Source organism: Triticum urartu, chromosome 7A (assembly GCF_056163025.1).
Source record: "Triticum urartu cultivar PI428250 chromosome 7A, HENAU_Tu73, whole genome shotgun sequence".
Taxonomy (NCBI): domain Eukaryota; kingdom Viridiplantae; phylum Streptophyta; class Magnoliopsida; order Poales; family Poaceae; genus Triticum; species Triticum urartu.
This window is the reverse complement of record NC_141879.1, coordinates 735,648,452-735,673,148: the sequence shown is the minus strand read 5'-3', so window position 1 is coordinate 735,673,148 and position 24,697 is coordinate 735,648,452. Positions and strand designations below refer to the sequence as shown.

At 42.9% G+C, this 24,697-nt stretch overlaps 2 protein-coding genes across 2 annotated transcripts; both read right to left on the bottom strand.

Annotated features, from left to right (window-relative positions):
• Nucleotides 1-9,941: 9,941 nt before the first annotated feature.
• Nucleotides 9,942-15,097, bottom strand: LOC147962469 (uncharacterized). The gene is made up of 4 exons (XM_087536345.1): nucleotides 14,614-15,097; nucleotides 14,109-14,238; nucleotides 13,790-14,015; nucleotides 9,942-10,170 (listed from the first exon to the last, which is right to left on the bottom strand). The coding sequence occupies exons 1-4, from the start codon at nucleotides 14,985-14,987 to the stop codon at nucleotides 10,010-10,012; spliced, it is 891 nt and encodes a 296-aa protein (XP_087392471.1). The 5' UTR covers nucleotides 14,988-15,097; the 3' UTR covers nucleotides 9,942-10,009.
• A 2,498-nt stretch (nucleotides 15,098-17,595) lies between these two features.
• LOC147962468 (uncharacterized) lies at nucleotides 17,596-18,543 on the bottom strand. The gene is made up of 3 exons (XM_087535795.1): nucleotides 18,303-18,543; nucleotides 18,004-18,227; nucleotides 17,596-17,898 (listed from the first exon to the last, which is right to left on the bottom strand). Exons 1-3 carry the CDS (start codon nucleotides 18,541-18,543, stop codon nucleotides 17,596-17,598), a joined length of 768 nt encoding a protein of 255 aa, XP_087391921.1.
• Nucleotides 18,544-24,697: the final 6,154 nt, after the last annotated feature.

The following is a 24,697-nucleotide window of genomic DNA, read 5'->3' as shown; positions in this document are numbered from 1 at the left end:
GAGGTGGGACTAAACTTTTGGGCGCGGGGCAGCACAAGGCCATTGGTCCCGATTGGTGGGACGAACCGGGACCAAAGGGGGGCAATGGTCCCGGTTCGTGGCACAAACCGGGACCAATGCCCCTCTTTAGTCCCGGTTTGTGCCACCAACCGGGACCAAAGGCCGCCGCTTCCCGCCCTTTGGGCTGCTGAAAAGAGGCCTTTGGTCCCGGTTGGTGGCACCAACCGGGACTAAAGAGGGGCATTAGTCCCGGTTGGTTTCACGAACCGGGACCAATGCTCTTGCTATATATACAGCACTTAGCAGTTTTCGACCAAATCACCCACTTCTCCCCCGACGCCCCCTGCTCCTCCTCGTCGCCGTCGCCGCCCGACGCCCCTGCTCCTCCTCGTCGCCATCGCCACCGACGCCGTCAGGCTGCTCGCCTTCGCCGTCGCTGCCGCCACCGACGCCGTCAGGCTGATCGCCTTCGCCGTCGCCGCTGCCCCCTGTGAGCACAGCCCCTCCCGTCCCGCGCCCCTGCGCCCCTGTCCTGCGCGGCCGCCGCCCCGCCGCCCCTGCCCTGCGCGGCTGCCGTGCGCCGCCCCTGCCCTGCGTTGGCGCCGCGTGCCGCCCAGCCGCCACTGCCCTGTTAGGCCGGCGCCGCCCCCCCCCCCCCCCCCGATCTGTTTTTTCATGTATATATGGTGTTTTTTTTCCAGATTATATGTATATGTGTGAGTATATGATTGTATGTATATATGTTCTCTGTGTATATATATGTTCATGTATATATGCAAAAGATAGATGCTTGTTTTATATATATATATGCTTGTTTTTTATATATATGTAATGATTTTTTATAGAATATGATGTTTTTTCATAGATGATCCCATATATGATGTATGCACGAATGTGGATGAAATATAATGTTTTTTTGTTCATAGAACATGATGTTTTTTTAATTCACAGATTTTTTTTGTTCATGAGAGAGGCGGGGACGTTGAGGGATAATAGATGTATTTTTTCAGAATTTTCTATCGTGCATAGACGGATTTTAGACCACGGGAGCACCCCCTCCCTATCGTTGCAAAATTTGCTAAGTGATATTAAGAAAGGAAGGAAAAGAAGGATAGGAAAGAAGAAAATAAGAAGAGGAAAGAAAGAACAAGAGGAGAGGAAGAAAAGGAGAAATAAATAAGAAGAAAAAAGAAGAAAAAGAAGAGGAGAAGAAGAAAGGAATAATGGAGAAGAAGAGAAAATAGAATATTCTATTTTCTCTTCTTCTCCACTATTCCTTTCTTCTTCTCCTCTTTTTTTCTTCTTTTTTTTCTTCGATCTTCTCCTCTAGCTATTCCTTTCTTCGAGGGTTCTATAGGGTCGAGGGATCGAGGGTCGAGGGTTCCAGGGTCGTCTAGGGGTCGAGGGTTCCAGGGTCGTCGAGGGTTCGAGGGGTCGATCGAGGATCGCCGAGGGGTCGAGAGAGGTTTCCTAGTGTCAAAGTATTGAAGAAATGCATGGCTTCATCATTAGCCGGAAGTAACCAGGGCATGATGGTACGAAGTCCTCCAAAGTTATTTTGGAATGGTGTCCCGGATAGGATAATTTGCCTTTTTGTATGAATTTCAGCAAAGGCCTTCCAAATAACGATATTTGGAAGGTTCTTGCTGAACTTTGTACCAAAAAGCGAATTATCCTATCTGGGACTCCGTTCCAAAATAACTTTGGAGAGCTTCGTACCATCATGCACCTGTTACTTTCGCCTAATGATGAAGACATGGTTTTGTTGAATCCTTTGACACTAGGCAACCTCCCGACCCCTCGGCGATCCTCTCGAACATGAGAGGAAGAAGAGGATAAAAAAGAAGAGGAAGAAGAAAAAAAAGAGGAGAAGAAAGAATAGAGGAGTTCTTCTCCTCTATTCTCCTCTTTTTTTCTTCTTCTTCCTCTTTTTTTATCGGGAACGAGGGTCGTCGAGGGACATAGATGTAGTGTCGTCGTTGTCGATATACCCCCTCCCGATAGCTTCAACACGTGGGGGGGGGGTCGATATTACCCCCTCCTTGAAGCATTCTCGAGGCCACCCCAAACCCTAGAGAAGCAGCGTCGAGGCCACTAATTAATATATATGATTCCTTACTATGATTAGCTAGCTAGTTCTACGTTTGCCACTAATATATCCATCTGTCATGTTTGAATAATAATTGCCATGTTGTAAATATTTGTAGAAACTATGGACACCGCCCGAGACGACGAAGCAAAAGAAGCGTTGTTGAGGGATATAATCGCAGAAGGAAGTGATGCCGTCTTGTTGTTTCTCAACGACACCGACGGTCTGGAAGGAGAGGGTGAAGAAGATGGCTCTGGTGACCTAATGCCAGTGCAAGAAGAAGAACATGAGGACGGCTCCGGTGACCCAATGCCGGTGCAAGAAGGAGACCGTGATGACGGCTCCGGTGACCGAACCGAGTCCGGCTAGGTATATATATTAGTTAAGCCTGTGCTGACTAGCTAATTGATGCATTCATTGTTTTGGTATGTACACATATTAATTAAGTCTTTGTTCTTTTTTCTAGCCCTCCGGATCGAGCACAACTGAGGTAAAGAGACGAGGCCCGAAGAAAAAGTTGAGCTCGGATGAAAGGTTTGAGATCATAGCAATCGACAACGCTGGCCAACCGATTGAACCCATCCGAACAAAGAACGCATTTGTTGCTCAGTGCGGGGTTCTGGTTAGGGACAAGATCCCGATCAGCATCCAACAATGGTTAAAGCCGGCTACAGAAGACCCTGAGGTGTCTTACGTCAATGATATGCAGAAAAATGATCTTTGGACTGAGCTGAAGTCAAATTTCACCCTACCGCCAGAGGATGATCCGGAGAAGCCAGTTAAAGAGCAATTAATCAAGTCTTTTGCTCTTAAGAGGATGGCAGACCTATTCAGGAGGTGGAAGAATGAGCTGAATAGGTTTGTCGATAAAAAAGAGACACCAGAGTTCAAGGGCGCAGATATGAGAAGATCAGAGATCACTGGCCCGCATTTGTGGCCAACAAGACATCAGAAAAGAGTAAGAAGATGTCGGCGACAAACAAGAAAAATGCTGCGAAGAAGAAGAATCACCATCGCACGGGGTCAGGTGGCTACCTCGTAGCCCGGCCTAAGTGGGCCAAGGCTGAGAATGATCTGGTTGAAAAAAGGATCGAACCAGAGACAATGAACTGGCCAGACCGTTGCCGGACTTGGTTCTTCGAGGCTGGCGGAACCTTGGACCCTGTAACAGGGAAGTGCATTTGGACGGACGAGCAACTTGACATACCCTTGAAGAAGCTTCGGTACTATATCGCTGCAGCGCAGAAAGGGACGTTCCTTCCAGACAGAGAGAACGACGAGCTCACAAAGGCCCTCGAAAATCCTGAGCACCCTGGACGGACACGAGGCACGCCAGGCTCCATTCCGTGGAAGGCTGGGTTTCCGGACGCAGGCGGTTACAAAAGCCACGAGAGGAGGAAAAAAGTGCAGCAGACCGAACTGCAGGCGCTGCACGCAAGGGTACAAGCGATAGAGGAACTAGAAGCAAATCGCAGCAAACGACTTGCCGAAGCTTCCCCTGAAGCTACCCCGCCATCTCAGTGGAGAAGCAGCGTGGCTTCCACCGAGCTGCTTCAGCCGGAGCTTGTCTTGACGGCTCCTGCCAGCTATCCCGTGGATGCTATCACGGAGGCTCAAAATTGCCATCTTATGACGCAATGGATTAATATGAAGGTCAAGGCGGCTGTTGGCTCTGTTTTTCCTAATGAACCCGGCGCAACTTTTCACTGCCGGCCGATTCCAGAAGGATATGCTAAGGTGATGGTGGATGAAATAACAGAGGGATTTGAGGACCTCCCGCTTGACCACCCTACCAGAGAAGGGGAGACTCGGCTGGGTTCTTCTCTGAAGACTCCATGCCTATGGCGGAAGGAGCTCATCAACCTTCCGAACTAGACGCCTCCGCCTCCTCCTCCTCCTCCGGCGAGTCAGGGCACTCCGCCTCCTCCACCGCCTCCTCCTCCGGCGAGTGACGATCAGGGCCCTCGGCCGGCTCCTTCTTCGGCGCGTGGCGGCACTCCGCCTCCTTCTCCGCCTGCGCCGGCGCGCCCGAGCAGCCAGCCTCCTCCTTCTCCGCCTCGTCAGCAAGGGCGGAAGAGACCCGCCGCCGCTCCGGCAGCTGCTCCGGCGCGTCATAGTCCTTCTCCTCCGCCTCGTAAGCAAGTAAAGAAGACAGCCGCTCCGTCTGTTCGGCCGGCGTCTAGTAGTACAGCCAGAGGCGGGAGGACATACAGATTCAGTCTTTCTCTGAAGACTCCAGAGAAGTTACCATACGAGAGGACCCCGGAGGAGAACGCGAAGATCGCGCGAACCGAAGTGGATGACTGGTTTCAAGGGTTGAAAGCAAAGAGACATCCACCTCCGGAGGAGAAGGTAGATCCAGTGAAAGTGAAGCGTACTCTGGCTGCCCTGGCAAAACCACCCAAGTCTCCGCCGAAAGGCAACTATGAGCGCATTATTGCAAAGACATGGGCCGAAGCGGAGCGGTCGGGAAGTACAGTCAGTGATCAAAGGCTGAAAGAACGACGAGCAGCTGGGAAACAAATTGCCCAGCTCGGCGAACAAGCGAAGCAATCGTGCCCCCCGCTCAAGGTGCCTAGCGACAACGTTGATCTGAGGATGGTGCCCGGTTATAGCAATCTTGACGATTACTTGCCCGACGATGTACATTATGATCCCATGGATGTGCAGATCCACAGATACGAGTACAGGAAGCCTCTCGTCAAAGATGAAAAATCTCTATCAACGATGATGCGAAGATTGCATGATTGGTACTTGAAAATCTGTAGAGAGTCTGGGGGGAGGAGTACTTTGTATGCGAGAGTTAAACCGGAGCATGACCTCGTTGGAATTGAACTGTTGCTTATTCCATTTGAGGAGTTCTATCAGTTTTTCAATCAATTGGCCCTCGATAAAACAACGGTCACCTGCTACTATCTGTAAGTACTACTACTTCTGTCATTAAGTCTCTCTATATAGCTCAGCTCTTTCATTGCATGTATTTATAATTATCCTCACTATATTATGCAGATTGAAGATCGTCGAATTGAAGAAAAGACAAATCGGTGATATTGGGTTCGTTAACACATATCTCATAGATGCAACTGAGGTTGAAAAAAGGCCCGAAGATACCGAGGCCAACTTGCTACGATCATTCAAAAGAAATGAACACAAAGATATAATACTCTTTCCTTACAACTTCAAGTGAGTGTTACTGTCTTGTGCATATTCGGTTTCCCTTATATATTAGTCCAGGTTATAGTAATGTAATTGATGAGTTATGCATGCGTGCGCAGGTACCACTATATTCTCCTAGAGATTAGGCTTGAGCAGGGAGTAGTAACTGTTTTGGACTCTAGATGAAAAGATCCCCAGGAGTATGCGGACATGACTGAAATCCTCCAGAAGTAAGTTAAATTGACCATTATCCACCATATCAGCAACTTTGTTCATTTCCTGATATCAAGTAATTGTTTTCTTTGTCCGGCGGGGTTTGGAGAAAATTCACCAGAAAAGCTCCGGGACTGCTGAAGGAGCTGGAATTTAGACACCCGAAAGTAAGTACTATAGTAGCATGTTCCGCGCATCTCCTAGTGATTCAAGCGCTAGTTTCATCAATACCATTTGGCATTCTTGCTTATCAGTTTGATTGACCTCTATTTCTTGTAAAGTGGTTGTGGCAGGAACAAGGGAATGATTTCTGTGGATACTACGTCTGCGAGTCCATCCGCCACACGACCTGTGAGCGGGGCGGGTACTCTGACGAACAATATGAAGTGCGTAAATAAAAATATTCACAATTTTATTTTATTACCATCATTTGTGTTGAGTTTCATTCATTCATATATATATGTATTGACCCCCTTCTTCAAATTAGATGTTTCGGATGCGGAATGAACTCCTAGCACCAGATCGCATGCGAGCAATTCAAGAGGAATTGGCGGCATTCTTTCTTGACCACGTGATCGCTGAAGACGGAGAATACTATGTGGACCATGCGTCCATAATTTAGGAGATTATATTTGTAAGAGATAATTATTGTATATATGTAGCCGGTAGTGTCGGGCGATAGATATACGAGAACTTGTTGTTCGACCAATCTCTCGGAGAAGGAGAGGTGGTCGATATCACTTCTCTCTGTATGCATATATGTTCATGACGATCTTCTGTTTCCTTCGTTTGCTTACTAGCTAGCTAGCGTGTCTAGTCCTCTCTATACGTATGTATAGTACGTAGCGTCGACCAAGCACGGACATAAGAGAGGACACTTCTCTCTATTAATTAGCTATCTAACACAATATATGAAATACCTAAATTAACCCCCCAAAACCCCCAACCCCCCCCCCCTTTCAAAAAAAACAAAAACCCCAGCCACAGAAATGCTGACGCGTGGAGGCCTATTGGTCCCGGTTGGTGCCACCAACCGGGACCAAAGGCCCTCCTGCCTGGGCTCAGCGCGAAGGCCACATGGAGGCCCATCTGTCCCGGTTCTGGTTAGAACCGGGACTAAAGGGTCAGGGCATTAGTAACGACCCTTTAGTCCCGGTTCTGGAACCGGGACAAAAGGCCCTTACGAACCGGGACAATAGGCCCGTTTTCTACTAGTGTCTCTTCGTGTGGTCCCGAGAAGAAGTTTCTCCATTTGATCTCACGGTAGATCACCTATACTTTGTAGCTCATCCACAACAATACAATCAAAGTAGGAGTAGGGTATTATCTCTTTGAGAGAGTCCGAGCCTAGGTAAACACGGTGTCTCCTAGTTCGGGCTCACTCGAAGAGATAACACACTACTCCTACTTTGGGTAATCACCTATACTTTGTACCCCATCCACAACAATACAATCAAAGTAGGAATAGGGTATTATCCCTTTGAGAGCTTCTTCTTCTTCTTCTTCTTCTTATTATTATTATTATTATTATTATTATTATTATTATTATTATTATTATTATTATTATTATTATTATTATTATTATTATTATTATTATTTGACTCTTTCTCCCAGAGGGGGCAATCGGCAATGTAGTGGTCTGGCTTCTTGCATTTGTAGCATGTTCTCTTCGTGTGGTCCCGAGAAGAAGTTTCTCCATTTGTGGAGGTGGAGTTCGTCGGCACAGACGTACAGCTTGCTGATCTGCTCACCAAGGCTCTCAGGTGTGTGCGCTTCATAGAGCTTCATGCGAAGATCGACATGGTAGAAATTGACAAGGGCTTAGGTTTTAGGGGGTGAATTGTTGAATAAAGCCCCAAGCCCTGTCACGGTTCAGTTAGTTTGTTTGCCTTCCTTTAAGTCTGAACAAAAGGCAAGATAGAGCGACAGAAAAGCTGTAAGTTTTATAGAACAAAAGGCAATTGTTTCACATGAAGTAAATGTTTCATTACAGTATAAATGTAATCAATCTCCTCGTTACCATGAAAGGTTTCAGTTGGTCATCAATTCAGTTTTTGTGTGGTATTGTTTCGTACCTTCGGGCTTAGGCTATGTTTGAGAGTAAGGTACTGCAGAAACCAAAGTATTGAAAACTACAGTATTCTAGCCCGTAGGTGCAGAAACACAGTTTTCACACTATTTCCAATACGTCAAAATACTTTGTTTTTGTAGCTGCTAGTTGCAATCACTCGCGTGTTGTGGCCGGCACTGATAGACAAAAATCGCACGATCAAGAAGCGCGGCAACTCGGCTTTTGCATCCACGCGCATGAGTAGCAAGCTCAGGATTTGCTTGCCCCGTTCCCCTCTGGGGAGAATATCGGGTGATACGGGACCTCAGGTGATACAATGCTCCAATGGATCCTGGACCGTTTGATCATGTTTGAAGGGACATGATGAACGCACACGTGCTGAGCAACTCTTCCACAGAAAATATACAAAAGCACCCTGGATCATGTTATTAATCAAGCGTGAGTCCCTTTTCCTACTAGTACTAGACTAGTAGTCTATCTGCTTTAGTTTCACTCTTGTTAAAAAAGGCTTTAGTTTCAGTGAGTGACAGAAAAAAAAAAAGGCCGACTTTCATTGTGCAAACAAACAAACTAAAACTTGGTGTTCCTCTCGAGTCTTGCTATAATGCAATCTCCGTATGAAATTGCGCCATCTCCATATTTTTTATACTGCTAAAGTTCAACAAAATAAATCTAGCAATTTTTTGGTTACTTTGTCCATGAATACTACTAGACTGGTTTGGTTATGTTTAATCCATAAATTTCATATAAATTTTAATTCTGACAATGCATAAAAAGTACTATTAGAATCAAACTTTTTCCGCAGTTGGTCTTCGCATATCCATGTCAATTCTAGTTTCTACAATCTGAAATTCTCGTGCAATTGGACAACAGTTCTATATATGTTATATTTGCTTTCACCAACGCTAACTGAGTTTTTGTAGAGAACATACAAGCAGACATTTGCTTCTGTCTTGAAAGGAACTGAACCTTGTTGAGTGAATGTTGTGGTCAATTAAAAGGCATGACTGTATTTTTCGAGTTAACTTTTACAGTTTTAGAATGTATGTAAGCTTATTAACAGTACAAGTGCATTGCACATTCGTCTTGTCATAAACAGATTTCATGCACTATTTCACGCATATGCTGCTGCTGAATAAACATGGGCAGAACTGAGGGAATCCGAACATTCTTATCTTCTCATTCTTTCAAGCCTTGTGCTCAATTAAGAACATAACCCAGGGTGTTTTTGTATATTTTCCTGTGGAGAAGTTGTTCATCACGTGTGCATTCATCATGTCCCTTCAAACATGATCAAACGGTCCATGATTCATTGGAGCATTGTATTACCTGAAGTGCCGTATCACCAGATATTCTCCCCTCTCGGCTAGCATGGCGAGGCTAGAGTGGCTTCGCTGAGGCGGTGACCAGCAGCCGGCGTGGAGAGGCGGTGCACGACGACCCGACGAGCAGCCAACATACAGTGCACAATCGCAGCTAACGCAGCAGAGGCAAAGGTCAGCACCGCTTCAAGCAACGGGGGAATGAAGGAGGGAGCTGCAGTGGCTTGGAGCAAGGAAGAAGATAACGATGACCCCTTTCTTTCGTGAGCTCGGTTTTTTAAAAAGAGGCCCCGGGTTCTTTTTTTCATCAAGATATTATACCATGGAATGCAGCATTCAAAACTTGCTAGTTTCTAGTGGCAGCCAAACACCTTATGGTAATTAAAACTATGGTGATATAAAAAACTATAGTATTCTCATGATACTTTAAAAAAAACTGAGCTACCAAATGGGGTTAGTTGTTTATGTTTTCCTATCAGCGGGTTATAACAAGCTTGCATAATCAACAAAATAGCTCGTGCAGTTATGTTAGTAAATGCCTTGGGGGTGACATAGATCATAATTTGGAATCTTGTGGAAACTGTTATCCCATTAATGGAGACTCTTTCTTCCATCTAGTGAACTGAGTTTAGTTTGAGATGTAGCTGAACTTCTCTCAATGACGTGATGCTGACATTTATTAACAAAGTTATAGATTGTAAAAGGAGGGCAAATCGCTGAATGTATAAAGCGGAAGCAAACATGCCACAAGTCGAATCAACATTATTGATCAACAATGCAATAAATAGAAAACTCCATTGATACATCAATTTTGTGGGAAATGGAACTAAAAAGCAGTTACATAAACAAGATATTGTGCTGTTGTACAGGCTAGGCAGGCATGATGACCAATATTATTTGTTCCAGAGCAGAAACATTAGACAAAGGCTCATTGGTGAGGATTACGCCCCGCCAAGAACAGCAAGTGTAGTTTCTAGTTTGAAGCATATTTTGATTTCAAACTAGCATTGACAACGCCCTAAACTGTAGGCAAGCATAGATGACACATGACAAATTATTCACTCCATCACACATGAAATTCAAATAATATCTGATGAGTAAACATGCAAACATCACATGCCAATAATTTCAACCTCCAGACTAGTACCAATTCACATCCTATGTTGCAGAGATGTAGGGCATCCTCGTGCTATCATGCCCTCCGATGAACATATCTCCTTTTGGATGTTTCAGAATGTCGTGACACGCATGACAACGCTCATAATCCATGGCGCCCCTCATCCTATGGTTGATATTCCGATATATCTCATGGCAACCGCCTGCGGGTAAAACAGGCATTTGATATTTGAAAATATAATACACAGTTATAAAGATTAAGCTCAAGTAAACACATGTATGCTGCCACAATATATCCTAGTACACAAGATTTATGTATGAATAAGAGTGGGCTTCATGTATTGCTTCGAACATGCAGCATCCTACATTAGCAAACAAATGGTGCATTACAAGAACATAGATATTTATCTACGATTGGTTGCACGCTACTCCTACCAATGTTCTATATTTGCAATCATTCTCACCATACGATATTCTGTACTTGCATACAAACAATTATACCCAGAATCTGCATGTTTAAAAAACTGTTGTCTAATGAAAATGACAGTGTAGAGAAGGTGACACCTGGACTGATGCCACGGGTGGATGTGCTCTCCGAAAATAATAAATAATGGTATATACTTAAAATCATACACTCCCATCAGAAATAAGTTCTCACATAGGATGCCAAAATTTAATGACATGCCCACTTCTCTCAAGGAAGAAATTACTTGCACTATTATCAGAAAGAAGACTATCTCAGCAGCCCAGATCTCTTTGTTCAATGGGCTGCTATTGCAGTTTTCTATTTTGGAACACAAATTTGAGTGACTAGAACAAGTTACACAAATCTGTGCGAGGGGAGCTGCACCAGCCCAAGGAGAGAGCGCACCAACAATCCAGCTAAAACTAGAGATATTTTATCTGTATATTTGAGAAACTCCAGATCAGTTTCAAAGTTGTTAAGTTTATTGATTTACAAATTAGTCATTTCTTCTCAAGGTAAGGCTCTAAGCTAATCTATCAGTATCCCTCAAGGGCCAATCTACATTTAAGAGGGCCCTAGCCAATGAAAAATTGATACGCTTAGACGCGCTTAAGCACCAAGCAATGCCCTGGTGCTTCGCTTTCAGCCTTAGCACTGAACTAAGCGCCACAAAAATTATACACGCCTAAGCGAGGGATTGAGCGCTGGGTGAAGCACGCTAAAGCGCAAGATAGGCAGAAAAAAATTATCGGCTGGGCGCTGTCGCTCGTGTGCATTAGGAAATGAAAAATTGAGTGAAAAGAGGGAAAGAGGGCTCGGGATAGTGTTTAGTGAGTGATTCTGGATACAGAGGACAAAAGAGGGCTCGGGACACATTCGCATAGAGAAGAGCTTGGCGGCAGTGACACACCAACACCACCAACCTCATGCTTGGAAGCGACCTCACACACCAGCGTCCTGACGACAGCCTGCCAATCCTCAACCTCCTCAGCTCCTCCCCCTTCGCCGTCTCGCCCTTCGGTCTTCCCAGGCCTCTCCAACGACAGATCTGATCCCCTTCTCCACCCCGAGCTCCTCTTCCCCTCAAGTAGGTCCTCTGCTCGCCCAATTACCCTGTGTGGCTCTGCTGTTTGCTTGCTTGTGCTGCTGCCTGCGCAGCTGGTTGCTCCTGATGTGCTGCTGTCTGACCGTGTGGTGTGGTCAATCCTGGGTGTGGTGCTTGGCTGCTGTTTGACCATGTGGTAGGGTACTTGCTGCTTGTGTGTTGTGGTGTGCTAGGCAGGCTGCTAGCTGCTGTTTACTGTTGTGGTGTGCTGCTAGCTGTGCTACTGCCTACTAACTGGTGAATGTTGTGATAATGCAGTGTGCAGCATGGATGGGTCAAACAAAAGCTGGGTCCAGCAGAGACGGTTGGATCAGACCCTTTCCTAGCAAAACTCTGAGGCCTCCTTTGGTTTCTAGGAATTCTATAGGAAGGATTATCGAAGGAAAAATTCCTTTGGGGCCTTTTGGTTTGTAGGAATAGATTCCTATTCCTATGTAGGATAGGAATCAAGCCTTCACATTTCAAAGGAAAAAAAACATTACCCTAGACTCAATGGAAAAATTCCTATCCTATGCATCAAATGACATCTCTGTCCTACCTGCTCAGGCCTCCTTTGGTTTGGAGGAATTTTGTAGGAATTCCATAGGATAGGATTTCTATAGTAAAATTTCCTTTAGAGCCCTTTGGTTTGTAGGAAATAGAATCCTATTCCTACAGAGGAATTCTTCCGATCCTCCACATTTCATGTCCGTACAACGTCTGTACAAGATGCTTAAGCGCCCCTAGGCGCCACTTAAGTTGTCATTGCACAAAGCAGTGGCCATCGTTCGCTCAGCGCCTAGCGCTTCAAATAACATTGCCCTAGGGCGAAATCGACGACATGGTTCCTTAAGGCTATGCATACGTGTGTGTGTGTGTGTGTGTGTGTGTGTGTATTATTTTTTTCACTTGAAAAGAATCAGTGCTTCAAAAATAAGCTTCTTCGAGCAGTTCTTGATGCAAAATCATGTCAATTTGTGATGTCATACCGTCGTGCCGTGGTCACCGTGGGCAAACAGAGGCCAATGGGTGAAACATGAATACTAATTAACATAATGCTTTTAGCAATCAGATCAAATGAAAAGTACTAGGTGCAACATGCTAGTTAAATAAACTGAAACTACAGGTATCATAACTTTAGTTTCAATTGGCATGGCAATAGAGTTTAGCTAGACATAATTCTTTGGGATAACAATCAACTTGACCAATTGGCTGAGTCGAACACTAGATCAATTACCACACGACAGTGCTATAAGGAACAGAACTAGTACTTCCAAATACCGACCGATGACTAACTAGCAGTGCTACTATAAGCTGAAAACCACTATGTACTAATCCATTGATGCTAGACAAAACTGAGTAGTCAACAAGCAGTACAACAAATCCAGCAACGGACAACCCTTCTACTGACAAAAGGATTGCAGATTTACATCAGTTGTGGGTCTGACCTTGTCGTTCGGAGCTGATAGGCAAGTCTCCTACGATGGTTGCGCTCGTGTAAGCATAGCGGGACTAAAATGATGCCAACCGCAGCAGCGATGCAGGGGAAGCTATGACACCGGAACCAGCAGCGATTCCAACAATGGCGATGATAGGGCAGCAGAGGGCTTGAACCTTAGACAATGGCTACTGGATGTTTTGCAAGTATTTTTTAGGGAATATCTTGCAAGTATTTGTATGAGGCCAAAACACATGGCCTTTTATCTGCTTTCCTCCTCATCTGAAGTTTCTTTCCATGCTGCTGGCTTGGCTACCAGATCAAACTGGGCCTTTGCACAGGTGCGCGAGGACGTGTCTGCCTATGCAAAAATATAAGCTCATGGGCCCCCTCCAGGTTTGGGCCCTAGGCGGTCACCCCTCCCGCCTTGGCCTACAGCCGACCCTGCTCCCTCTGTATTCACAATTGCTGTTGCGCCCACCAGGAGCTGCACCAGCCCAAGGAGGGGCACACCAACAATCCAGCTATAATAAAACCAGGGATATGCTTATCCATATATTTAGAAACTCCAGATCAGTTTCAAAGTTGTTAAGTTTACTGATTTACAAATTAGTCCTTTATTCGCAAGGTAAGGCGCTAAGCTAATCTATCTCTATCCCTAAATAGTAAATACCTCTAGTGAGTGGTGACAATACAAATTGGTCCTTTCTTCGCAAGGCAAGCATAATGCTGGTTGCTAAATACCCATAGTGAGTGGTGAAAATATATAACTAGCAACCAATATTCAACTATAATAACATAATACATAATAAGGCAGGCATCCAAAAAGCATACCAAAACAAGGAGCATCATCGATAATCGAGACATGCAGCACACGCATAGGCTCGGCATCTTCCTGCAGCTGGAGCTTTGGAATGAGCATGAGCTCAGCGAAGAAGAGCCTCTTTGTAGGGTCATCACTCTTCTGGGGTTTGGCGGTGAAGTTAACATGGGCATATGTTGTCCCACATGCCTCGGAAAAGCAGTTGGACGTCAAGGCTTGAGAAATGTCGAACTTGTGCTGATAGTTGATAATTGTATTAGGAAGATCCCATTAGTGCATCAAGCAATAGAGTTATATAGCAGATTAATATGCTGCGCACGCAATAAATACCTCGGTCTTTCTGGCATTGTAATGCGCCAAGGCAAGGTTAGCAAAGTGTTTAAGTTGTTCTAGGTGAAGCGAAGTGGGGTCACGATGAGCGAAGCGTGCTTCCATGTCCTCAGCGGTTAGGTACTCTTCCCTGCAGGTGAAGCAAGGTAGTTAGCACTTGTTTCGCCACATTGTTAGGTAGAAAAGTCAAGTGTTTTCTCTTGAGCAGTTCCATGTCCCATCGACAATTTACGTGGACAGTGTTGAATCTGGATAGGAAAGCACAAAACATGGGAATTCTGTGTGTTTTAGCAGTATAGAGCATCAACATGGAAGAGGAAAAAGAACCAATTTTTGGACTCTAACATGACACATATCTAGCATGAACAAACCAGTTAGTTCACCACTGCCACTAACAGCCGCCGTAATATGCAATGAGATGTGCGCCTACCTAGTGAGTAACCAAGCATGGTCGTGTTCCTAGTACAAGATAGTATTTGATCTGCAAGTCAGTCAAAGCCCTTACTCTGTGTCGCTGGGCTTGGGGTCGTAGTTGATGACTATATTCTCCGGCCAGCCCTCGGCGAGCTTGCGGTACCAGCGGACATGCTCCTTCTTGAAGTCCCGGAAGGCGACCTTGGCCTCCTCGGAGTCGCACCCGCTGTCGTCCATCCTCTCCAGCTCCTCGGCGCGCGCCAGGTGCTGCCGCCTCAGCTCCTCATGCGTTATGAAACCCAGCTTCATCCTGAGCTCCACTTCCAACGGCAGGGTGCGCGGGAGCCTCCTCCACGTCCCCGGCTTCCTCTTCCTCGCCGGCGCCGCCGGCCCGCCGTCCACGGGTCGTGAGGACGTCGCGGAAGACGCTTGCGACGACAGCGACCAGCTGGGGCCGTCATCCATCCTCGATTTGGAGTCGGGATTGGGGTCGATGGATCCTCGATTTGGATTGGGGATTGGGGATAGTCTCTAGGTTTTCCCTTAGCGGCGGAGAGGAGAGGAGAGGAGCCGTCCCCAGCCGCGCTCTAGTAGTCTTAAGCGCATCGGCTCTCTTATTGGGCTCTATGTTGCGGGCCGAACGCACTGGCCCGTGAAAAATTGGGGTCTGCGAAAAATTTACTGTTTGAACCTGATTTTATTTTTCTTCTAAGAGCTACTCAGATGTCCAAATGCTTTGAAATTTGGCACGCACATCACACACTCAGTCATCTCTCTGCATAAAAGAAAATCAGATTTTTTTTTGAATTTTTGTAGCATTATTTTTTTTTAATTTAATATTCATCGGGTGTAGACGAGCTCGGGCTCAGAATTGGATATTCGGTAAAAAAAGTACTCCCTCCATTCACTTTTGTAAGGCGTTTTAGACATTTAGGACAACACCCAAAATAGTTCAATTCCAGCCGTCTTAAATGTCTTACGAAAGTGAACAGAGGGAGTACAATTTTGCGGATAGAACTGTGGTTGGAGCAGAAAAAGGTACTCCCTCTGTAAAAAATAAGTAAGACGCAAGTTCACGGTCATTGGACAACCCATTTCTACATCATCATCTTGCACGTGTGCAGTGCAGAAATATGATTCCATGGTTCGCTTATAAGTGTCAGGCATTTAGGAACCAAGGAATTTCCTAATTGACTTAATGTCTTAATCTTCATGCGTGTGCAATGCAGAAATATCTGGTCAAGCTGATCCAACTGATTGATAATATCTGTAGTAATAACCAAGATTTTGAGGTGAGCATCAAAATCGTTCTTGTTGTTTATTCGATAATATATTTTTTAATGATATGTTGCTCTTGTTGTTTGCATTTTAATTCAGATTTCTTGAATTGTGAGAATTCCATAGTATTTGTAGTCATGTACAGTAGATGTGTGTGATAGTTTTTTTTATTCTTACTCTTGCTCTTTTTCAAAATGTTGAACATAGCTTTTTTTAGCTTGATAGAGAAAAGTTCAAAGACCCTTCGATGTTGTCACGGGAATGGATGCCTAAGTGTCTTGCGCATTTAATTTTAAGGGGAATCACATAGAGAGAAATTCAAGAACAAGTTGTCTAATCAGGTTAACATAACACCTATGCATTTCTCTGTCTTTTTTTACTTACACTCTTCACTCTTTGAAATTAGTACATAAACAGTATATTTTTATCTGCCGTGCAGAAACCATATTTGAAGGTCACTTGCAGAATAAGGATTTTGTGCCTCTTGAAGTCTTTTTTTTTTCTTTTGGAGGAATTGGCCGTTAACCGCCCATATATTAAGAGGAATAGAATGTTGGTACAACTTGCATATGACGCCGATGGCCAAGACATGATTAGCCCCAGGCAACAATGCAAATTAAAAGAAAAAAGAACTACAGAAATTAATCTGGCTCCAGTGGTGGGTCATTCTCGTAGTCTGATAGCCAGTGCATGGTCGTTGTGGGTAGCTGAAGATCCTGTCTAATAAGATGAAGAACGCCGTCTGATGTAAGGGAAACATGCTCAAAGACACGCCTATTCCGCTCCTTCCAAATCTGCCAGCAGGTGTAAATTGCCGTGACCATGTCCTTCCAAGCCAAATAACAAGTGAGATCATTCCACCATTCGGAGAATTTTACGCAAGTTCCATAGTCTCACACCAACAGGCCACCTGATGCCAAATATCCCTAGAAAAGCACTTCATAATTAGATGGAAGGGTGTCTCATCCTCTTGATTGCACAGAGGGCAGCAGTCGGCATGAGGGATCCCTCTGGTCTGGAGATTATCATTGGTTACACTAGTGCAGAACCGGGCTTTAGCGCCGGTTCGTAAGGGCCTTTAGTGCCAGTTCCACAACCGGCACTAAAAAGTGGGGACTAAAGGTCCCCCCCTTAGTACCGGTTCATCATGAACCGGCGCTAAAGTGCCACCACGTGGCACGAGCCAGGCCCGGGTGCGTGCAGGACGTTAGTACCGGTTGGTAACACCAACCGGTACTAAATGTTTGGGGGTGTTTCGGTATTATTTTTTATTTTTCCTTTAATTTTGTGTTTACAATTTAATTTAGTGATTATTTTAGTTATTAAATCATTAGGTGAAACTACCGCAAATTAGTTTCGACTAGATGCATGTGGATCCTAGCTAAGTGATCAAGTATAATATGTGATCACTTAGCTAGGATCCATCCAGCTGAAACTAATCTGCGGTTTCTTTCATAAATGATATAATAACTCATCATCATCATCATATTAATATAAAAACTCTTGCATCATATCATCAACAACAGTAAACTAGCTAGCTAAAAATCATCATAGTCGTCATTACCACTGTTTAATCATCATAGTCATTACCGCTATCTAATCAGCACCAACACTAGCTTAAAGAAAAAACATTCACTTGTACCAGAAGCAAAGATATCATCGAGTTCAACATGGTCATCATATTATAAGCGTTCATAACACCACAAAAGCAAATCACCCTTTAAGATTAAGTTCAGGACGAAGAACACGGACATAAGAGGACAAAAGTACTAAGAGCTAGCATGAACTAGCTAAATCACTCCTGCTGCTCTCTCTCAGGTAAAATATTATAGAACATGTATAACTCTCCTGATTCATCATACTGGAGCATGCAGATGAACCTATCTCCTAATCGTGGGCTGCGCTTCTCATTGCTGCCCCCTAGTACTTTTCTGGGATCGTTAACAATTTTGCTCCAATCTTTCACTATTAAGCATTCATCGCTTTTAGAAATCCTGAATGCATTCATGTGCAATGTATGATATCTTGGCCGTAAGCTAACCATTGACATGTGACCTTTAGTCTCGATCCACTGAGGCACAACTGTCATCGGGAGTCCCTGTTGAAGAACATCGTATAGTAATTAATATACTTAGCAATGAAAGTTTAGCAAAAAAATAATGTATGCAAAAGATGCACTGAGGACAAATAGTAAAAATCTTACCATCTTTCGTAAATAGATGTGACCGTAGTTCAATACGATCACTATTAGTCGCACGTTTTGAGTACTAACATTTCTAAGTGCAGGAAGAAAATTTGTCTTAACAGTATGAAGATCCTTAAGCCATGAAACATAATGACTTGTCTCCTCGCAGTTTAGTTCAGCTCCGGAACAGTAGTAGGTCCTATCTACCAAGCGCCGGACATGTTTGCTTGAATGGAAATAAGCTGTCAATAGAAATTAGTTGTCAACTATTTTTGAATAAACAATATCAAAGACATAAATATGGTTGAGAAAATCACATAATGGTAGAACTGGAGGCGTCTGCACATCGACCCAGATGTCTCTATTACCTTCAATATCATCTTCCGGACGAATATCAAAGGTGATAACCATATCAGGCTCAAATGCATAAGCCTTGCATAGTGTTTGCCAAATTTTGCATTCAAAATAGGTGTACGTGTCTGCATTGTATAATTTGACGTTGTAAGTATAGCCATGCTCAGTCTTCAGGTAAACTCTCTTTACCTCCATAGTTTCCATAGCACTGAAACCTATCTTATCCAAGACAAAAATTCTTGCATGGCAGGGGATGCGCTAATAGAATAGTGAAAATTTAAAATTATAAGTTGAAGCAAATGAAACATATATAAGTCATGCTTAATTACAAAAAAAGACTTGTCGTTGTGACTTACTGTATCCACTTCGAAGGTCTCACCTATCATCAACAAGGAAATTTCTGTCGCACAGGCCGTGCTGGTCTTCACAGTATTCGCACTTAATGAAATCTTTTTCATCGTCAGACGACATTTCCTATGTTCATATAGGTGAAACATTAAACACTTACTAGTTCTATTAATTCAACTAATTCAACTACTTCTATTAGTTCAACTAGTTCTATTAATTCAACTAATTTAACTACTTCTATTAGTTCAACTAGTTCTATTAATTCAACTAATTCAACTACTTCTATTAGTTCAACTAGTTCTATTAATTCAACTAATTCAACTAAGCATTTAATAAAAATAAACTTGTTCTATTAATTTTCTTACTAAAATAAAGTAGCTAGTTCTATATAGTAATATTTTAATTAGATCATCAAATCTCAGATATCTAAATTTTCTTACTAAAAATAAACTAGTTCTATTAATTCAACTAATTCAACTAAGGATTTACTAAAAATAAACTAGTTCTATTAATTTTCTTACTAAAATATATAAAGTAGCTATATATAGTAATATTTTAATTAGATCATCAAATCTCATATACCTAAATTTTCTTACTAAAAATAAACTAGTTCTACTAATTCAACTTGTTCAACTAAGCATTTACTAAAAATAAACTAGTTATATTAATTCAACTAGTTCAAATAATCTCATATACCTAAATTTTCTTACTAAAAATAAACTTGTTCTATTAATTTTCATACTAAAAATAAACTAGTTGTATTAATTAAACTAGTTCAAATATCATATATATACCTAATTAATATCTAGCTAATTCATCTAAAATTGACATTAATATTTAACATCTTTTCCATATAATTCATCTAACATTAACATTCTAACATTCTTATCTACGTAATTCATTTAACATTAATCTAAACAACAGAAAATAGAAAATAAGTAAAAAAATATGTGTGTGTATGTGTGTGTGTATGTGTATGTGTATGTGTATGTGTGTGTGTATGTGTGTGTGTATGTGTACGAACGGCGGCACGAGACGGCGATGCGACGGGGACGGCGCGCCGACGGGCGGCGGGCCGGGGGCGACGGCGTGATCGAGATGGCGACGTAGTATGGGGCGGCGGCGACGGGCGGCGGGGGCGACGGCGTACGACGGACGGCGGGGGCGACGGCGGTGACAGCGCGACGGGCGGCGGGGGTGGCGAGGGCGGCGGGGCCGGTGAGGGTGGCGCGCGATGGGCGGCGGCGCAGCGGCGGCGGCGATGTCGCGCGAAGAAGTTGGAGAAGAAGTGGGTCGATGAAACTGATTTTTTCGTAAGTGCCATATATATAGGAGGGGCCTTTAGTACCGGTTGGAGCCACCAACCGGTACTAAAGGCCAATTTTCAACAGGTCAAGTGGCGGGAAACGGCACCCTTTAGTACCGGTTCGTGGCTTGAACCGGTACTAAAGGCCCACTCATTAGTACCGGTTGGAGCTACCAACCGGTACTAATGGTTGTGCGCTGTCATCAGCGGTGCATAATGTTTAGTCCCACCTCGCCGAGCGAATTGGGCAGCCGCGCTGGTTTATAAACCCTGCCGCGGCTGCTCCTTCGAACTTCTCTATATAGCAGGCTTCTGGGCCTAACTTCGGCGCGCTGCCCTGTGAGCCTGCTGGCCCTTCTGGGCCTCTATTTGCAAACCCTAGGTCTGGCAGGCCCACTGGATAGCGCCTCAGCAATTTTTTATATAGTTTTTTTTCTTTTCTGCATTATTTATTTTTGAGTAAATTTTTTATATAGTTTTTGTCTTTTCTGTTTTATTTATTTTCTTTTATTTATTTCTGAGTAGTTTTTTTGCTGTATTTAGTTTCTTTGTGAATATAAAAAAATTTATATAGTTTTTTTCTTTTCTGCATTATTTATTTTCTGCTATTTATTTTTGAGTAATTTTTTAATATAGTTTTTGTCTTTTCTGTTTTATTTATTTTCTTCTATTTATTTCTGAGTAGTTTTCACCGTGACCCTCTCTACTCTTTTGCACATGCTATGTGGGTGAAATGATGATACCATGCCAAGTTCCAATATTTTCAGAGTTCATTTTGTAGTGATTTTCAATTTCACCGTCATTTAGCTCTCTAAACAAATCGGTAAATGACTAAAAAACAACAAATGATGTCAGAACGTGTTGGAAATTGATGATGTCGCTTTGAATGATGCATATTGAACGCAAAAATAGGCTAGAGTTCAAAAAAGTTTAAAAAACATTGAAGTGCTCGTGTAACAGATGAGTTCTCGTCCGAAACCCTAATACTCTGAAAGAGATTGTCCAGTTTGTACACGAGGTGCGTCCAGTTTTCGCCGTGACCCTCTCTACTCTTTTGCACATGCTATGCGGGTGAAATGATGATACCATGCCAAGTTCCAACATTTTTAGAGTTCATTTTGTAGTGATTTTCAATTTCACCGTCATTTAGCTCTCTTAACAAATCGGTAAATGACTGAAAAACAGCAAATGATGTCAGAACGTGTTGGAAATTGATGACGTCGCTTTGAATGATGCATACTGACATGTTGGAAATTGATGTAAATAATATGGAAATGTATACCCGGAGATTGAGAAAAAAAATGGTCTTTGCTCTATCCTTTTGCACAAAATTTAGAGCATCTATAGCCGGGCGCCTCAAACGCCCGGGCGGATGGCCCGGTCACCAATCGGTAAAAAAAAGCGACCTAGACGGGCACCTCAGACGCTGGGCTGACCGGCACCCCTCATATCCAGCCAAAATATGGGGCGAATATGGGGAGACCCGGGCGCGCCCGAAACGTCGGACCCGACGGGCCTACCCCACCACAAATTGGCTATTTTTTTTAATAATACGTTTCTTTTATTAAATTTCAGAAATATTACGCCGTAATTATATTTTTTAAAAATATTACCCAGTCGGCCTACTGCTGACCAACTGGATCCAGTCGGCCTACTGCTGACCGATTGGACCCAGTCGGCCCACTGCCGGCCGATTGGATCCAGTCGGCCCGCTGTCGGCCGATTGTCACCCAGTCTACTTCCTCTAGGCCGACAGGTGCATGCACCAATTTATCTGTTGAATAGGTATTTGAAAATGTTGAAGAAGTATTTGAAAAAATGTTGATCATGCGTATAAAAATCTTAATCAAGCATTTGGAAAAAAAATTGAACAAGTATTTGAAAAATGTTGAACAAATATTTGAAAACTGTTGAATAGGTATTTGAAAAATGTTGAAGAAGTATTTAAAAAAATTGATCATGTATATAAAAATGTTGAACAATTATTTTAATAATGTTGAAGAAATATTTGAAAACTGTTGAATAGGTATTTGAAAAATGTTGAAGAAGTATTTTAAAAAATATTGATCATGTATATAAAAATGTTATTCAAGCATTTGGAAAAAAATGTTGAACAAGTATTTCAAAAATGTTGAACAAATATTTGAAAACTGTTGAATTGGTATTTAAAAAATGTTGAAGAAGTATTTAAAAAAAATATTGATCATGTATATAAAAATGTTAATCAAGCATTTGCAAAACAAATTGAACAAGTATTTGAAAAAAATGTTGAACAAGTATTTAAAAAAAATATTGATCATGTATATTTGAACAAGTATTTGTAAAAATGTTGATCGTATTTTCAAAGACTTGTTCAAATTTTTTTAAATACTTGTTTAACATTTTTTAAATACTTGTTCAACATATTTTCAAATACTTGTTAAACATTTTTATATACATGATCAACATTTTTACAAATACTTGTTCTAAATTTTTATATACGTGATTAATATTTTTTCAAATACTTGTTGAACATTTTTTAAAATACGTGTTCCACATTTTTTTCAAATGCTTGATTAACATTTTTATATACATGATCACATTTTTTAAAATACTTCTTCAACATTTTTCAAATACCTATTCAATAGTTTTCAAATATTTGTTCAACATTTTTCAAATACTTGTTCAATATTTTTTTAAATGCTTGATTAACATTTTTAAATTCATTTTTAACATTTTTTTCAAATACTTCTTCAACATTTTTTAAATACCTATTCAACAGATAAATGGGTGCATGCACCTGTCGGGCTACAGGAAGCAGACTGGGTGCCAATCGGCCAGCAGTGGGCCGACTGGGGCCAATCGGCCAGCAGTGGGCCGACTGGATTCAATCAGCCAGCAGTGGGCCGACTGGGGGCCAATCGGCCAACAGTAGGCCGACTGGATCCAATCGGGCAGCAGCAGGCCGACTGGGTAATATTTTTAAAAAATATAATTACGGCATAATATTTATGAAATTTAATAAAAGAAATGTATTATTTAAAAAAAAATTAGCCACAAATTGCACCAAATCCTCCCCCTCCTCCCACTCCCTCCAACCTTTCCCGTGTCCGAGCCCTTCCTGTCCGCCACCCTTGCTTCCAATCCTTGCTACCAGTCCTGGTCCGCTGCCCTAGATGTCACCAGCCTGTCCTGGACCATTGCGAAAGAGGCTGCATCCGCCTCGTCCATCAGCATCCCATCCTCGGCTTCATCCTGCAAGCCGGAGAACGTCGCCCGGAGGGGCCAGCAACGGAGGCAGCAAGAGAGGTAAGCATTGGCGTCGCAGGGAGCGGATGCCGACAGGGACAAGCCGCTGCCCCCTCCCCCCCAGTCGCCACGTTCAGGACCCCGCACCCCATCCATCTAGCTGCCGACAAGGATCGCGCCGTCGGACCAGGTTGGGACAGGGGAGGATTCGACGGCCGGTTGGGGCATTCCAGAGAGCTTTTCACCCACGCAGATGCTGGCGATGGGCGTTTGTCACTCGCGGCACTTGGGAGCGGACAAGCACGGGCACCGGTGGCACCCGAGCTACCCATAACCTGTTCGACGGAATGACATAACAGAACTCGGTATGTTCTTCTTGCTCCTGCCCGATCAACAACTTCACATATGCCATGTTCAATGTTTTGCATATACCGCTAGTTCATTTCGGACTTGATGAATGCTTGGTCATTTAGGACTTGTTCAAAGTTTGAAGAACTTTGTTGGCACCTCAAATTAATGTTCTGAATTTGTTCTAACAGCCATTTTTTTGATTTCTTACATACTGAATATATTGTTCTTGAAGTTATGCTTAGTGTGCAATTTTTGTTTGTTTACTATGTAATTTAGTTATTTTCATTTTTCCCCAGGTTGGGGTAGTTGTGAGCATTTCTATTGTATCCAGAGCTCTCCTTGACGCACCTTATGGAGAAGTAGACAATGTTGTGATCGTATCAATTAGTGAAAATACATTGAATGCAGGGTTCGCTATTGCTCATACTTTTTGATTTTGTGAGCAACAGAAATTTCAAAATCGCAGATCATTTCATTAAGGACACTGTCTTTGTTGCCTTTGATGATCCATTTGATGCAATGTTAGTAAGTGGTCACATATATAATACATGACTTGGTGTTATGTCAGTTGAAAAGGTTGTTTATTATTTTCTCATCTCTGTTTTTTATTTTTAGGTGCATGCTTATTTTTTTCAATTATTTTTTTGTAGGTGTGCGTGCTTATTCGTTGTTTTCCTGATTGGGCTTATTATAATCAGTCAAAAACCATTTTTGCTGGTGGCGTCGATGTTTGATGATGTAGATTATGGCGATCGTGGATCAGTCGTTGGTGGTGCTTGTAGTGCTCCTTGAATTTTTAGGTTTAGGAATGGAGTTATTGAAGGAAATATGCCCTAGAGACAATAATAAAGTTATTATTTATTTCCTCATATCATGATGAATGTTTGTTATTCATGCTACAATTGTATTAACCGGAAACTTAATACATGTGTGAATACATAGACAAACAGAGTGTCACTAGTATGCCTCTACTTGACTAGCTCGTTAATTAAAGATGGTTATGTTTCCTAACCATAGGCATGAGTTGTCATTTGATTAACGGGATCACATCATTAGGAGAATGATGTGATTGACTTGACCCATTCCGTTAGCTTAGCACTTGATTGTTCAATATGTTGCTATCGC